Here is a 14,397-nt window from a genome sequence, read left to right on the forward strand (position 1 = left end):
AGGAAATTAAAGTGGTATTTTCAGAGATCTCATTTTCTMAACAACCACAAATTTAATAAATACTGCTGCTGCCAGTTTCCAGCTAGCACAGAAGAAACATTTCAGAAGTTTGAAAACAATTACTTTAACTGATTTTATCTTGCAAATGCASCAAATAGTTAAAAGGAATCAGTCATCTCCTCTTTGATATAGTGCGACTTTTTTTTAGGACTACATTCCAGCAAATCCTTCCTCTCTTCTTCCCTCCCCCCACACCATCTGCCAATTACAGTGTTTCAAACAGACGTAGTTTTCTGATTTTGCAAGGCAATCACACAGTTTCCCAGGAAAAGGAAATGCCTTGCTACATACATTACTATTTTTAGCAATCACTCCAGCTGAGTTTTTGAATTGTTGAAAATAAAAGATAAACAAACAACACAAATTAAGACGGAAATCTAGAAAGGAAGAATAAACTACATGTAACAGGGTTAATCTYACATATCAGAATGTTCACTAACTGTATTTAAACTGGTAAATTAGGGGGAAAAAGGAACAATAATATAGCAGCCCTGTTTATCTTAAAAAATAAGGTTTATCTGCCCAATGTTTTGCAGGTACTGAATGTTTTATTCAACATCACTGTAAGACAAAAACCACAGAGTTTATGGCAGCTGCAGCAGCCATCTCCCTAATCAAGAACATACAGCACTGACATGAAGTTCATTTACAGTGGCTTAATAAATTTTTGCAACTGTTGTACTTTCCATGAAGACTACCTTGACAGGTAACTGCAACCATGCAAATATGACAGCATTAACTGAAATTAACACTTTCCCTGCGAATTTACATTCACTAGAATATAGCTTTAACTCTACAGAGCAGTAGTCACAGACACAGAAAAATGGTCATTGAAACAGATTATCAAAAAGTAACGAATATAACTCAGTATTTCCCATGATGAGCTTACTGCTTCACCTTCAGACTACAAGTGGAGATCAGTTTCAGATTCTTCCCAGACCCTGCAAAACATCTACTCTACAAACATGGCATGGCCATATAGTCAGTCCAGTACGCAAGCAAGATTAGATCCACTCGGCTGAAATGGAAGGAAGAAATCCGCTCTCAGAAGTCTTATGTTCTSCACAATAAATCAACTTCCTTTAAAGCTGTTCTTCCAGAACCTTACATAAAGGCTAATACACATGAACTCCTTGTGACTGTCATACAGAGACCAGTAGGCAACAATTGGACACAGAAAGACAAGAGTCACACTTATAGTATGTCTTCCATAAACTTTACAGAAAAAATCTGCAAAACAGACAAAGAAAACCATCTAAATGGTCTTATTCTACCACTGTCAGAAAAAAGGTGGCCAAATTCTTTAAATTAGTCACCCTCCTCAGCCCCCAAATCACCAAATAGGATATGCAGTAGAAGCATTTCATGAAGCATTTTTCCCTTTGGAACAAGATCAGTCTAGTTTGTTTACTTTTCATCCCAACAGAAAAAGCAGTATCTCCAAAAACAAAGTCAAATCATAGTAAGACAAATGTTAAGCTAATGATAAAAAGGAAGTTCATGAGCAGAGAAATGATAACTTGTTAGTGAGTTCAAGGACAAATCAAATACCAGGGCATGAAAAATGTATAGATYAGCATACATATAATCTAGTATTAAGAATATGACTATAATGTTAAAAAGATTCCTTAACTATCAAATGGCTGAATGAGCAAAATGTGGAGAATGGCAGTAGTTCATTTTGGAGACAGTGATAACTGTATTTTCTTCATTCTCTATAACTCAGTGGTGTAACTCACAGAGCAGAAGACAATGCAAGTGGTTACTATCTGCTGAGCAATTAGATTACCACAGCGACCGGTTCCTTGACAACAATTTATAAAGTGCTGGAAATTTGGGGAAGCAAAGTTGCCCCACAACAACAGCATTGTGTATGCTGCAAGTCTCAGGCCACCAGCATTAAAATATCTCTGGGACTTCTAAAAATATTTATTATTTTTCCAACTTAGTAATACAATTTACTTGGCAGTCTCATGAAACTTGCTCACTTTTACGCAAAATTGATCATAAGAATTGATCCTCTGCCAGAAGAGGATAACAGAATATAAAACTAGTGGTCCCTGAGATTCCAGTGATGTTTATAATTGTTATTATTAATAAAATAATAGSATAAACATACCTATGCAAATGAAGACTACTAATATTTATGCATACTAGCTTTCTAAGAAAAGCCTATCTGAAATCAATTCTGAGTAATCCACTAAGAGAAAATTCATATTTTCATCCTAAAGTGACAGATGTAGATGAGATGACAGACAAGTATATRACAATATTTGGGTAATATTCTAAAAACAATAACCTCACAATTAAACAAGATAGGCTGTGTACATGTGGAATCATAACATGGTATTCATCTTTTATGAGACAGAAAGAGTAAAAATGTTGACACTAACATAGAAAACACAGAACTGCTCAGCAAGTTGTTCTTGCCAAGTAACGAAAGTAACAKTTAGGCACAGTTAAAATGTGGATAATAAATAATATAAGTTCACAGTTTAGAAGACTCATGAGAAAGCTAAACATGTTYATCCCTGCATTGTGTCCGGCAGGGTTTAGTCACTGAATCAAATGCACTACAGACAAAAGAAATTCTAATCTTCCTATTCAGAAGCCACTGGTAGCTACAGATTGCAAAAATTATTAGTGTGCAACTGGTATTTTTAAAATATATACTTCARTAAACACAAGTTATCGGCTCAGCATAGGGGAAAACTGGATGAACTTTACTGTGGAAGCCAAGAGAATTTCACAAACCTTTTACCATAGCTTGTTATATATYCAGGAGGCTGCCCTAAAATTAATCCAATCTTTTGGATCCTGTCAAGCTAGCAAGTTGCTTTCTGCATTTTTTTTTTTCACTCAAGATCTTTTCCCTTCAGAACAGATGAAATTAATTCAAACTAAAAGAAGTTCTGATAGAGGGCTGAATTTTTAAGAATTATTTTAATTAAACTGTTAAGACACATAACAGTAAATTTTCAAATATACTTAGTGCTTGAACAGCATATATTTTTAYCTGGAGAGAGAACCAGCTGCATTTTTCACAGCAGAAAAATTAATCACTTTTTGAATGCAAAACTCAGTTTTGCATATTCTATGAAGACACTAATCTAGACATCCTCAAGACCAGCACTCGAATAACACCAAAAGAGCCTACTGTCTAAAAAATCCTACTGTTCAGCTCCTGTAACTATTACAGAACTAAAAATTTCTTGTATTATCTTAGTGCTAACACAGAAAACAGCATTATCACAAAAAAACAGAGACTTTCACATACTTCTAACTCTTCACAGCACAGGTCTACTTAAGTATGATAGTTTTAGAAGAACATTAATTTTGTTAGAGGCAAACACAAATTTACTGTGTGCTTGCATGAAAGTGGCACAGAGTAATAAAACRCAGTCCAAGGGCTCCACTCCAACAYTCATTTCTAGTATATAGATTTGTTTGTRCCTAATGAAAAGCAGAACATTACACAAGTAATCAAACAGTAAGATTAGGAATTCAGTAACTGCCCAGAAGGGCTTCCAACTAATTATAATGGAAGCAACATCAACATCGCTTTAGAGTTCTCATGCAATCCTGCGGCACTTGCTGGAAAGCCTCACTACACCGGCACAGGCAGTTAAAGTAACACTGAACATCTGAGAGAGGCCAAAAGTGTTACTGACGCCCTGCCTGGAGCACAGCCAGCCAGCACCACACCCCTTGGCTCACCTGCTTCTGAAGCACAGTGCTCACTAGGAACACCTGAGTTTACRGACACTCAATAAAGCCAAACATTCAGAACACCAGTTAAAGCTCAGGGAAAATTATCCAACAGCAAACAATTTCAGCTTTCCAAATTGAGGCCTTTATGATGCCTGGCAAAATGKGAAGTGGCCATGAAAAATCATTTGAAATAGTAGCACTGAGGTAGGATTGAAGCATAATGTACAGTTTACTCTCCTTCTACCGTTCAAGTAGACATCTCACTACTGCTACCTATTCTTCTCTCTGCTTTCAAAAGCTACATGGTTAGTATTTTRTTAGCACTACTTTGCATATTTTGAGTGCTAAGTGCCTATATCTGATTTAACTCAATTCATGCTATATAATATATAGAAGCAGCAAAAAGAAATACCTTGCTTAATCTTATTTTTTAAATACTCACACCTTTACTCTTCTTCAAAACATTTTCATAGTGGTTGGCAACTGTTAAAAGTTGATACTATAAACCATTACACTCAAGGTAGCAGTTAAAAGGGGGCATGAAAAACAATCTTGGGTCCTGAAAGACTTTGTATATAAAGAAGTGATTCAACTATGAATCACCATAAGCTTCACAGGTGTCTTGGTACCAACAGTTTATGCCTGGGGATACATATGGTCTATATCAAAGTGACAAGATGCTTATGAGGCCTATTAATYGAAAACTTTCTATAGCCTTTTTATACGTTACCAATATAAGAATGTAATAACTTTTTACATATTATAAAAATACAATGTAATCACTTTCAATATATTAGCAATGATAGCTTTTTCATATACTGCTGTAAGTTTTTTAATAGTGTATTAGCAACATATAGTATACCAGCTGCAYGTAATCTAACCAGCTGGATTAGTACATAGATATGTRAAATCACCAAGAGGCATAAATAAGAAAAGTTCTGAAGAAAGTAGACAGGTAGATGCTATAACAAGGTAGCTATAACAGTAGCAAGCTCTAATGAGAACTTGGCAGAAGCATGGGATAATCAGCAAAATAACTGGAAATTATGACTTGGAGGACTAGAAAAACCCCATGAACGTCACAACTGCGCATGCCCTGAAGACAAAGGTTAAAAGTCCACCATGATGAAGAGGATGGTATCTCATTAGAGGGAGACCCCCACGACCACCGAATTGAGGATGACACATGCRCAGTTGTAAAACTGTGATATCRTGTATTTCTGTGCCCATGTATAGTAGTGGGTGTATGGTGGGCGAATGGGGGCAGTGACAATGGTAATGTTACACCCTGCTCACTGTATAAATATGTGCTAATTTGAAACAAAGGCAGGTGGGTTAGGAGGAGAAATCCCCCTCACCTCCAGAGATGTAATAAACAAATRCCTGCTCTATAGACACAGATCTATGGAGTTTTATTTCTAGGCCTTTTCGGGCATCACTGGTGATCCACAGATACACATGYATTTATTTAATATTCACCAAAACAAAAATCTTGACCTGACCAAATCTAAGCAGCAAGCAAATTGGTACGGGGAACTTCCGAGAACAACAGTGAACACACAAATTGTCCACGTGACTGTTTTCTAAAGAGATTAAGAAGAAACAACAAAATAACCCTGTCATACCAGATCAACTAAATTAACTAATATGCATTAATACTGTCATTAGCAATGATCAATACCCCAGGTCTAAAAACAAGGGTCAATTCACTGTGCCAAGTCTAAAAATTTTGCCGCATTGCCTAACACTTTCCTACTCAATAAAAACATAAGAACCTTGTAAAAAACTCTGCGTGATCCTCATGATCTTAAGATTACAAAATATGTACTCAGATAACAGAGGCAAACATCTTTTTACTGATGTCCTTACTGTTCACCTTCCTTTTGATGTTAGAATTATAAGGAAAAAGARTAATTTATTTTCCCATCTCTCCAAAGGTAAACTATAAAAAAGTTGTAGCTAGCATCTGTTCATTCTTTACCTGGCTAGGTTATATATTCTCAGATGCTAATAACAGTAATCATCATCAAAAAGACACTGAATCTTTCAGCAACTTAACTGCTGAGCTGTTGAACTTGTCTCCTATAAATTTGCTTACCTTTGTTGACCTCCACCACCTCCTCAGTGTTTCTTCTGACTACCTCCCATGAAACCCTCAAGTGCCTCATGTTCATGTGCACCTTCTTTTCTCCCTCTAGCCCCCCCCAGCTATTCTCAGAGCAAGAGACAGCACAAGCTGGGCATGCATAGTGATCAGCTCACATGAAGCCAAAAAGAACAAGTAATCTAAAGCTGCAGCCCTATCATCAGTGAGGCCATGAATATGCAACTCTGACACAAGTGCTAATTTTCCACAAACCAATCAGTACTTTAAAAATACCTTTAAGAACCCCTCTCTCCTTCCTATAAAATCCAAGGAAATTGTTAGGAAGTTAGGGACTGAAATAGAGTGAAGACAGGCAGGTGATAAACTCACCTGATCTCCATAACCTCAACATTCTCTTAGGTTTATATAGTTTTACAGCATAATCAAATACATTAAACAGGTCAGCTGGTACATTATCTAACTKCATCTACAGGATAATTCAGTTAGAAATACACCAAGATATTAAAGAGTCAAGCCGCTCCAGCAGTCAGCCAGAATATAAAAAGAAATTCTTTACTTTTTATGTTCCMATTTAGATTTCTGCTCTACAGCCTCATGTCCTGGCACTGGACTCTCATTCAAAGACTCTTGAAATGCCAAATCAATCTACATCAGCAACATTTCCTGAAAATCAAACCAGAAGATATGTATGATAAAAAATAAAAGAAAAAGCCAAAGACAACTTGAGTTGAAAGAACTTCTTTCCAGAAAGCAGAAAAACCACTGTAGAATCAAAAGCAAGGAGCATAAGATCATCAGAAATATTAGACACAGAACTCTGTAACCCAGGCAAACCTATACACAGAATAAAAYGCATTTAGGCTTAATAAACATTTACTTATATGAAAACTGAACATTCAGTAAGGGTTTAAAGATTATACCTTTTCCAAAAAAAACCTCAACAAACAAAAAAAACCCCACCCCACCAAAAAAGTCACGTGTGTGTGAAAACATGCACCTTCTTCCTCCAGTTTTTATCCATGGTTTTAACATATCATACTGTTAAATTGCAGGAATGCCATACCCTCAGATGCAGGCAGAGCAAAACAGGATTATTTTTTTGAGAAGTCACCGAAAAGTACCATGGAAAGATTGAGATGAAAATTGAAGAAATGTTGTTTTGATGTTGTTACAAACATTGTAATGTTGATAAACAGAGCTTCAAAACAATTAAAATTTATGACTTTAAATAAGCAGATTGTCACTGGAAAAGGTCCCAAACAAAGTGAAATGGAAAAACATTATTTGTATCAAGAAAAAAAGATTAATTCCCACATATAAATCAATTCTGTTTAAATTTAACCTGAAAATCAARTCTCTGTTTTCCTTCATCAATCTTCATCCACATCACATACTTGTTTCTTAATGCCACAGAAGTATTTTACTGAAGTGCTTGAGCAATGGATGACAAACAATTGACCAGACATCAATTCTCTAATTACCAAATAARCTCCAGGGTTTTGGTATCTTCAACCAGTTAGTGTATTTTATATCCCTTTCTTTATCCCTTTTTTATGTGTATGGCATTGTAAGTATACAAGCGAAGAGCTCAGAAATCAAAGGAAGCATGAAGCTCAAGAACTACTCTACAACTGTGTTAAAACAGTATTCAAGAGTCAACACAGGAACCTAGAAAATCCGTGCATCTCCTAAAAGTGATAAGCATTTGCAGGTATGCTGCCATACGGGAAATCTAATTAAAGTTTTATCTTCATTTAGTTCTCTATTAACCTCTACAGTAAGCAGTTTTATACCAAAAACAATGAAGAGTAGGACAGGCTGAACAATGCCACTATTTATGCCCAGCTATACATAAAACAGCTTTATTGTGATGTGCAACACAAATGGCAATATTATGAAGGACTTCCATATTCTCTAAGAAGCAGCTGAAGCTTGACGGCACTAGAACAACACACAAACTATGAAACTGCTTTCAGCTTCCTTATGAAGGAATAAGGAAAATTTATGCTCATCTGTGACAAATATAAAAATAACACCTTTATGAAGATTTGGGGTTTATTCTGTTTCTCTTTTTAAACTGTGGTCTTGATTTAACCATCTTAAAATATATTACTATTCTCAAAAAGCTGGGAACAGACACTCCCATGCAACATAAACTAGATAACACTGACAGGTAAACAGAAGCAAACAGCAGCAGCAGCTGTACTATCTTTCCGGCTTCCCTGAGCTACAGAATTTCTAAAGATCATAAATCATTACAGAAGTTAATCACTGTGCTATTAAAGGTTTTGAGGACAAAGTTTGACAAAGTCAGAGGTGAAAACATCTCAAGAAATCAATGTAGAAACAAGCATTTGTTTTCCCAACAAAAAGTTTCAAAACTACAAATGTCAAACAGCACTCCATTCATTACATTTATGTTAATTAAAGCCTTTCAAGGTAATCACATAACAGAAAGTTTAATGTCTACATTACAAAGGCAAAACTAAATATAAATGAATGACAACAGAGCTATGTGATGTTATTTACATTGCGTGCAATGCTGATTGTTTACACAGTTTATTCAGGAAACTTTAACACAAAGGCAAATTCAGTTCCCTTGCAAATACCTTGGACAGCTGAGTGTGCTTYATATTCCTTACTGGCCTCATATGTGGCAACAAGAGACTAAAAATTCTCGTGTACCGTCACACAAACCCAGGCTGCCAAGTTCTGCTAATAATTGTACTGTATCACTCTCTAAACAATTCCAGGAGAAACAAGCAATCAAGTCATAATGTTCCTTAAGGTCTGCAAAGACCAAACAGCAGCAGGCCTTAAGAAATCTGGTCACCCAGAGCAAGTAAGAGATCCCAAATGTCATTTATCAACAGCTTCTATGGAACTGAAACATTTCTAAATAATGGAGTATATGCATAATTATGTTCCATCTTTCCTGAAATTACCGTATCAAATGATGTTCTCAAGTCYTGCTACAGATGTCAACAATTATGGATCTCCATCATAGGTCAGATGCAGTGCTAACAGTGTCATCCACCTTATCTACACCCCTTTGGAGCTCGACAATTTCCTTTTTTACTCAATGGCCTCACCAACTTACAACTTACTAGAAGCATTGAAACACAAATAATAATCAYGTTTTCTTTGTTGCAGCAGCATAAATGCTGTTTTTAAGACACCTCCAAGTTCTATCCATTACCTACTGACATRTCCAACTTCCCTTTTGTGTATCGCAAGTGCAACCGTCTCCATCACTGCAGAACACTGAAGATCTAGAATGTGACTTTTCTTGCCCAATACTTTCTGAATGTTTTGAATTCTTCAGCTCTACCAGACAGCTAAACAGCAACTACAAAAGACATAGTTCTTCTGTGATCACTAGAGAGGCGCAGAATGAAAACAGCAAGAACGCAAGGGYAGCCTGGCCTCTCAGGAGCATCTAAGAGAAGGAGAAACACAAACCTTTTCTAGTGGCTATGRATGTCTGAAAACGGCACTCACATTATAGTCAAACTTGTGAGTCTAAATAAAGCTAAAAAAAAAGAAGCTACTAGGATACATTTCTCACTAAGGCACTGCTTTAAGCTGTGGAGGGCATGAGAAACAATCTTTTAGCTGCCAGTTMGATTTTTTCACTTCCCATTTAAGAAGCACCTATGAAGAAAGAGAGATTTCCTTCTGCAAGGTAAAACTGGSATTTTCTAAAGGATTAATAAGATACTAAAATTCACAACTAAAGAAAATTCTGGGTAAGCATAAAAAAGTTGGAATTCTTTATTTTACAGAGTACAAAACCCAAAACCAATACAACCAGGACTTATTCCCACTATCATTGAAAACATGAAGCAAAAAGGCAGACATGGGAGCAGAAATCATTGCTTAGGCAAAAGGAACAAAGGGGGAAAACCTATTAAAATGACATACAGAAAGACCTTACACCTAATATAGGAAGGATAGTCAAGTTTCACTGAAAGGAGATAAAGGAAGGCAAGTATCACCAGATTCAATTTAAGGGCCTTAAAAAGTATCTTCAGTGACCCTATTGCTATTAAGTAGAGCTTATTCTGCCAATCCAAGTGTGGCATCATGGCAAGAACTATGTTATTTTTCATAGAAAACTGCTAAGAGTTGCTTTTAACTATTCATCTCTCAGTTGTGTAAATGATAATCTGATCCAGGTTGGTTACTGTGGCTTTCAGAGAAGCAGCTATAATTGAACAGTGCTTGTTTTTTCCATACAAGAGTATCCATCACAGTTTGCACTGAGATTTCTGCTCATGCTTTCAACTGCCTGGCATAGACAGAGAAGAGTAGCAGAGAAGGCAAAAGTCTGATAACAGCCACTGCTTCAGTAGAATATCAGCAATGATCAGTAAAACCCTGCCTACAGCAGGAAGTCACTCAACACACATTTACAGTAGATTCTACACAGCACTTTCCTCAGATACTGAGTGCACAAATGCATGGAGAAATGGACTGATGCCCCTCCGGCTCTCTCCCAGCCCTCACCAGACACATTATGCAGTTTTCAACAGCAGCACTCTCCCCTTCACTGCTCCAGGTCACCACTAAAGCAACATCAACTAGAAGAAAGCCATATAAAGTCAGCCGGTCTATGGACAGACTATAAAAAAAACACACATGAAACAAAACTCGCATTTTACCTTTTTTTTTTGCCACAATCAAAACATTTTTTGGGATACAACACTGGTGTGTGTTTAGCAAACWGGGAAATTACAGCTCTCTACTGCAGGAAGTTCAAGAGTCAACAGAATTTTTACATCCCTCTGATCTGTAAAAATRAGTCCTGACTCTCTATGAACAAAGTGCAAAAGCTGTTCATTAAAGATGATATCTTTCATTCATAGTATTAGTAGATGAAAAGTATGCAGAGGAACGCCTGGACAGTTTCCCATTCCATTCTAGTTGTGTTTCCCATTCTCCTTCCGAAGTTTAAGACTAGAATAATTCAGGTCTGCAACAGACTATGGGTAAATACAGCTTGAGCTGTGGAACAACTTATTTTGCGGGTATTTTTGGTGGGGGAAGATCAGACACATAAATCTTTTTAATCCAGTGAAGTTACAACTTACACTACTCATTACCCAGTCTGCCCTCTAACTTTTACATCTGCAACTTCATAGCTCCAAAACACTCATGGTAACACTTCTACGACTTATTCACCAGTCAGTATTAAAACCAAACAACATATATATGGTTATTAGTGGAGAGAATTCTAGAATCTTAAAAACCAGGAACCAGTCATTTGGRATTTTCTTATTGTTAATTCCATCAACAAGTCTGAAGTTGAGTATGAACATTTTCTTTGAGGGGKTCTGTTGATTTGTTTGGGTTTTTTTTAAAAAACTTTAAAGTTAAAAGGAGTGAAAATAATCCTTCCTAATGCAAGGCCTCAATTTTAAACAAATGAAAGCAAGTATTAAAGGCCATATGTTTGTATCCAGTCTTAAAAGATTTGTATTCTTGAAAAAGTCCAGCAAGTAAAATCTCATGTATTTCACTACACTATCTTATGAGGCAGCTGTAATTAAGTAATCACTTGTGACTAAGTAATAGGTTTTCTGAAATTTTAACTTCTCTCATACTTAATGTTGAAAAAAAGCTGTGGAGTTACACTTCTTAAATGGTTTTTAGAGCTTTGGAAAAAATCCCACAAAATTATTTCCTGTATATTTTTGACTACAAAACAACTAAGAAAAAAAAAAGAATATTCAAATATACTTACTTTGATAGGAGCCGTTGAGAACTTGACTTTTCGGTCTGGGTCTGGATCTTCCTCTTCAGAAAGTCCAGGRAACTCTTCATATTCACTGTCATACATATATTCCTCCTCTCCCTCCAAAATTTCTTTGCCTTCAGGCGCTTGATTTTCTGCCTCTGTTTCCCTCTCATCATCAAAAGCTGCATTCTCTATTCCAAAAGCACTGAAGTCCTCAGTTTGCTTTTCCAGCACTTGCTCCTCTTCTTCAGTTTCCTCCTGCTCTAGAACATCCTGTACTTGTRTAAGTGGACCATCTCTTACATCTCTTTCTTCTTCCCAATTGGTCTTGCTGCCATCCATAAACTCTTCTACCACTTCCAAGGCATAGCCACTTCTCYTCCCTTCCTGTATGTGACATATGAGCTCCTGATTCTCTTGGTCAATGGGATCTTTCTCCAAACCTTCTTTTTCACACCCTGAGGTTTCATCTTGTGCAACCAGCTCTGTGCAAATCCCCTCTGCAGGAGAAACCCAGGAAATACTATCTGATGTCTGCTGAGCCTCCTGAGCAGGCATATTGCCCATATTCCACGGGCATTTCTCAAGTACCAGTTGTTCTCTTTTGTCTTTTCCAAGTGTCTCGCTCAGCTCATCTCTGCAGATGCCAGGAGCTTTGGGGAATGCACCCTTCTCCAGACATCCTTCAGCAATAGCAGACGAATGCAAACTCCGCTGGCCTCTCAAAGGCTCCTGATTTGGAGCACTATCATTTTTGGCAGTTTCTTTGGATTCTTCAGTATCGCTGTCACCCAGAAAGCTTTCCAGCCTCCTAGAAATGGGCCCTGCATTCAGGAAGGAGGATTTGGAACCACTATGCTGCTGCTTCAACTCCTCATTACTTTGATTTTCAACTTTCTCCAGTGCAACTGGAGGACTTGCTTCTGTATTAAAACTGAAGTGGYCCACCACATTGCTGGAATCAGAAGCTGAACCGCGTCTCCTCTTATCTTCATTTCTTTCACATTTGCTGGGGGAATATCTGTCCACTGAGCTCTGTTGCTTTATATTTCTCTCAAAGAGCTTCCGGGTCTCTGAAAATTTTTCTGCCAGGGCAACTTTGTCCAAGTCAGCCTCATCACTGCTACGGGTGACTTTGTCAGCAGCAGAAGATACAGATAATGAATCCACAGGACTGCCGCTGGGGCTGGTACTTGTATTAAGAAGATTATTTTTTTGGACAATGAGAAAAGATGGACTACCTGGAGAAGGTCCATACTCCACTGCTGTGGCCCGGCTGATTAATTTGGTCTCAGCAGGTGGACTGCTTTCACAAGAGGTTGTGGAGGAAGAGCTTCCCATTTGCAGAAACATATTTTTGATCTTGTGTACTCTATTGCCGTAAGTGGCAGCTCTGCCTCGACTGTGTGGGTCATTTCCCCCTCCATTGGAAGAGGTGCTCAGCTTCTGATGCAATCCTGTTTTGTTGGAAGCGTTATCAGGATTATTTACACCATCAAAAGAGCATTTGATAGCATGGAAATCAGATTTGTAAGCATTTCGGTGTGGAGATGCACTTCTTAAAGTCCTTTCTCCCTTGCCTTCGGTTTTCATCATTGTTGAAGAGAAAGCYTCCTCCACTCCTCAAGAATGGGAAAGAACGACTCCCTAGCACAAAGCTTCCACCCTCCAACACCAGGCAGCGTAGATCCCACAGAAGATCCCAAAAGCAGCCTTTCACTCAGGCAGCCTCCCCACTCGCATTGAAATGGAACGCATGGGGCCTCTACGTGGAGAGAAAGAAATCAAAGCTCATGAATGGCCACATCAGGTGTTATCCCCAGCGCGGATCGCGGTATCCGGAAAGCCATCTGCAGAGAGACAGAGTTTCCATTAACTCGGGGCCTCGCCRGCGTGTGACACGAATCCGAAACTCGGGGTGGGAACCGCAGCCAAAGCCCTCCCTGCGGAATAAAGCCCATTGTGTCCGCCGGGACGCGCGGACCCAGCTGCTTCCCGGGCACCGACCTGGCGGCTCTGGCGGGGGATGCGGAGGCGGCGAGTGGCCCCCCGCCACCTCCGGCTGCCGCCCCTCCGCTGAGGGCCTCCCCGGGCCGTGCCGGGCCGCGAGGGAGGGGGCAGCGCCGACCCTTCCTGCCGCCCGGGGGAGGCCGGGCCCGGGCCGGACCCCACGAACGCACCGCGCTGGGGCGGGACGGAGGGGCCCCGGCAGCTCGAGCCGCCTGGAACGGGGGAAGCCACAAGTTTCGGCCCCAAGTTGGAGCTTCCCCGTGGCGGCGCTTCAGCGCCGCGGGGCCTGCGGGGCGCGCAGTGGAGCCGCCCCGGTATCTCGCTCCAAACTTTCCGAGCCAGCCTACCTGGGGGCGGGGGTCCCGCCGCCTCCTTCCCCTCAGCGTTCCCGGCCGCCCAGCGGCCGCACGCACCACGCCATCATTATCCGCCGCCACAGCCGCCCGCCTTTCCCTCCCTTCCTCCCTGCCCCCCGCCCTGCTGCCGCCGCCGCCCCGCGCTCCTCACTCCACCTTCTTCCCGCCCCCGCGGCGCGCTCAGAACCGCCGCCCGCCCGCGCCGCTGCCCGGCTCACGCTGCTCCGCGCCCTCCTCTGCGCTGTGTGTCGGGCCCGCCCGCGCGCGCTCCCTCCCTCCCTCGCACACAAAGAGAAGGAAAGGCGGGCGCGCCCTCGTTCCTCTCTTTGAGCGSCAGGGAAGAGAGGGGTTGGGGGGCGGCGGGCGCGACCCGCCCGAGGGAAGCACCTCCCGCGCCGGGATATACCACGCCA

The 14,397-nt window shown here is 40.0% G+C and overlaps 1 protein-coding gene across 6 annotated transcripts in view; it reads right to left on the minus strand.

Moving 5' to 3' along the window:
• The window catches only part of LOC130572170 (neurabin-1-like), a 39,721-nt gene extending 25,624 nt beyond the window's left edge, over nucleotides 1-14,097 (minus strand). For 3 of the 6 annotated variants that reach the window (XM_057363655.1, XM_057363653.1, XM_057363654.1), the window contains exons 1-2: nucleotides 13,976-14,096; nucleotides 11,625-13,468 (exon numbers count right to left, since the gene is read on the minus strand). In XM_057363655.1, coding sequence (XP_057219638.1) covers nucleotides 11,625-13,214 — 1,590 coding nt within the window. In that variant the 5' untranslated portion in view covers nucleotides 13,215-13,468; nucleotides 13,976-14,096. The other 3 variants (XM_057363650.1, XM_057363652.1, XM_057363651.1) reach the window with 3 other exon arrangements.
• Between the last annotated feature and the right edge of the window lie 300 nt (nucleotides 14,098-14,397).

The sequence above is a fragment of the Malurus melanocephalus genome, unplaced genomic scaffold (assembly GCF_030028575.1).
Source record: "Malurus melanocephalus ecotype Western Australia unplaced genomic scaffold, MMel_1.1 scaffold_30, whole genome shotgun sequence".
Taxonomy (NCBI): domain Eukaryota; kingdom Metazoa; phylum Chordata; class Aves; order Passeriformes; family Maluridae; genus Malurus; species Malurus melanocephalus.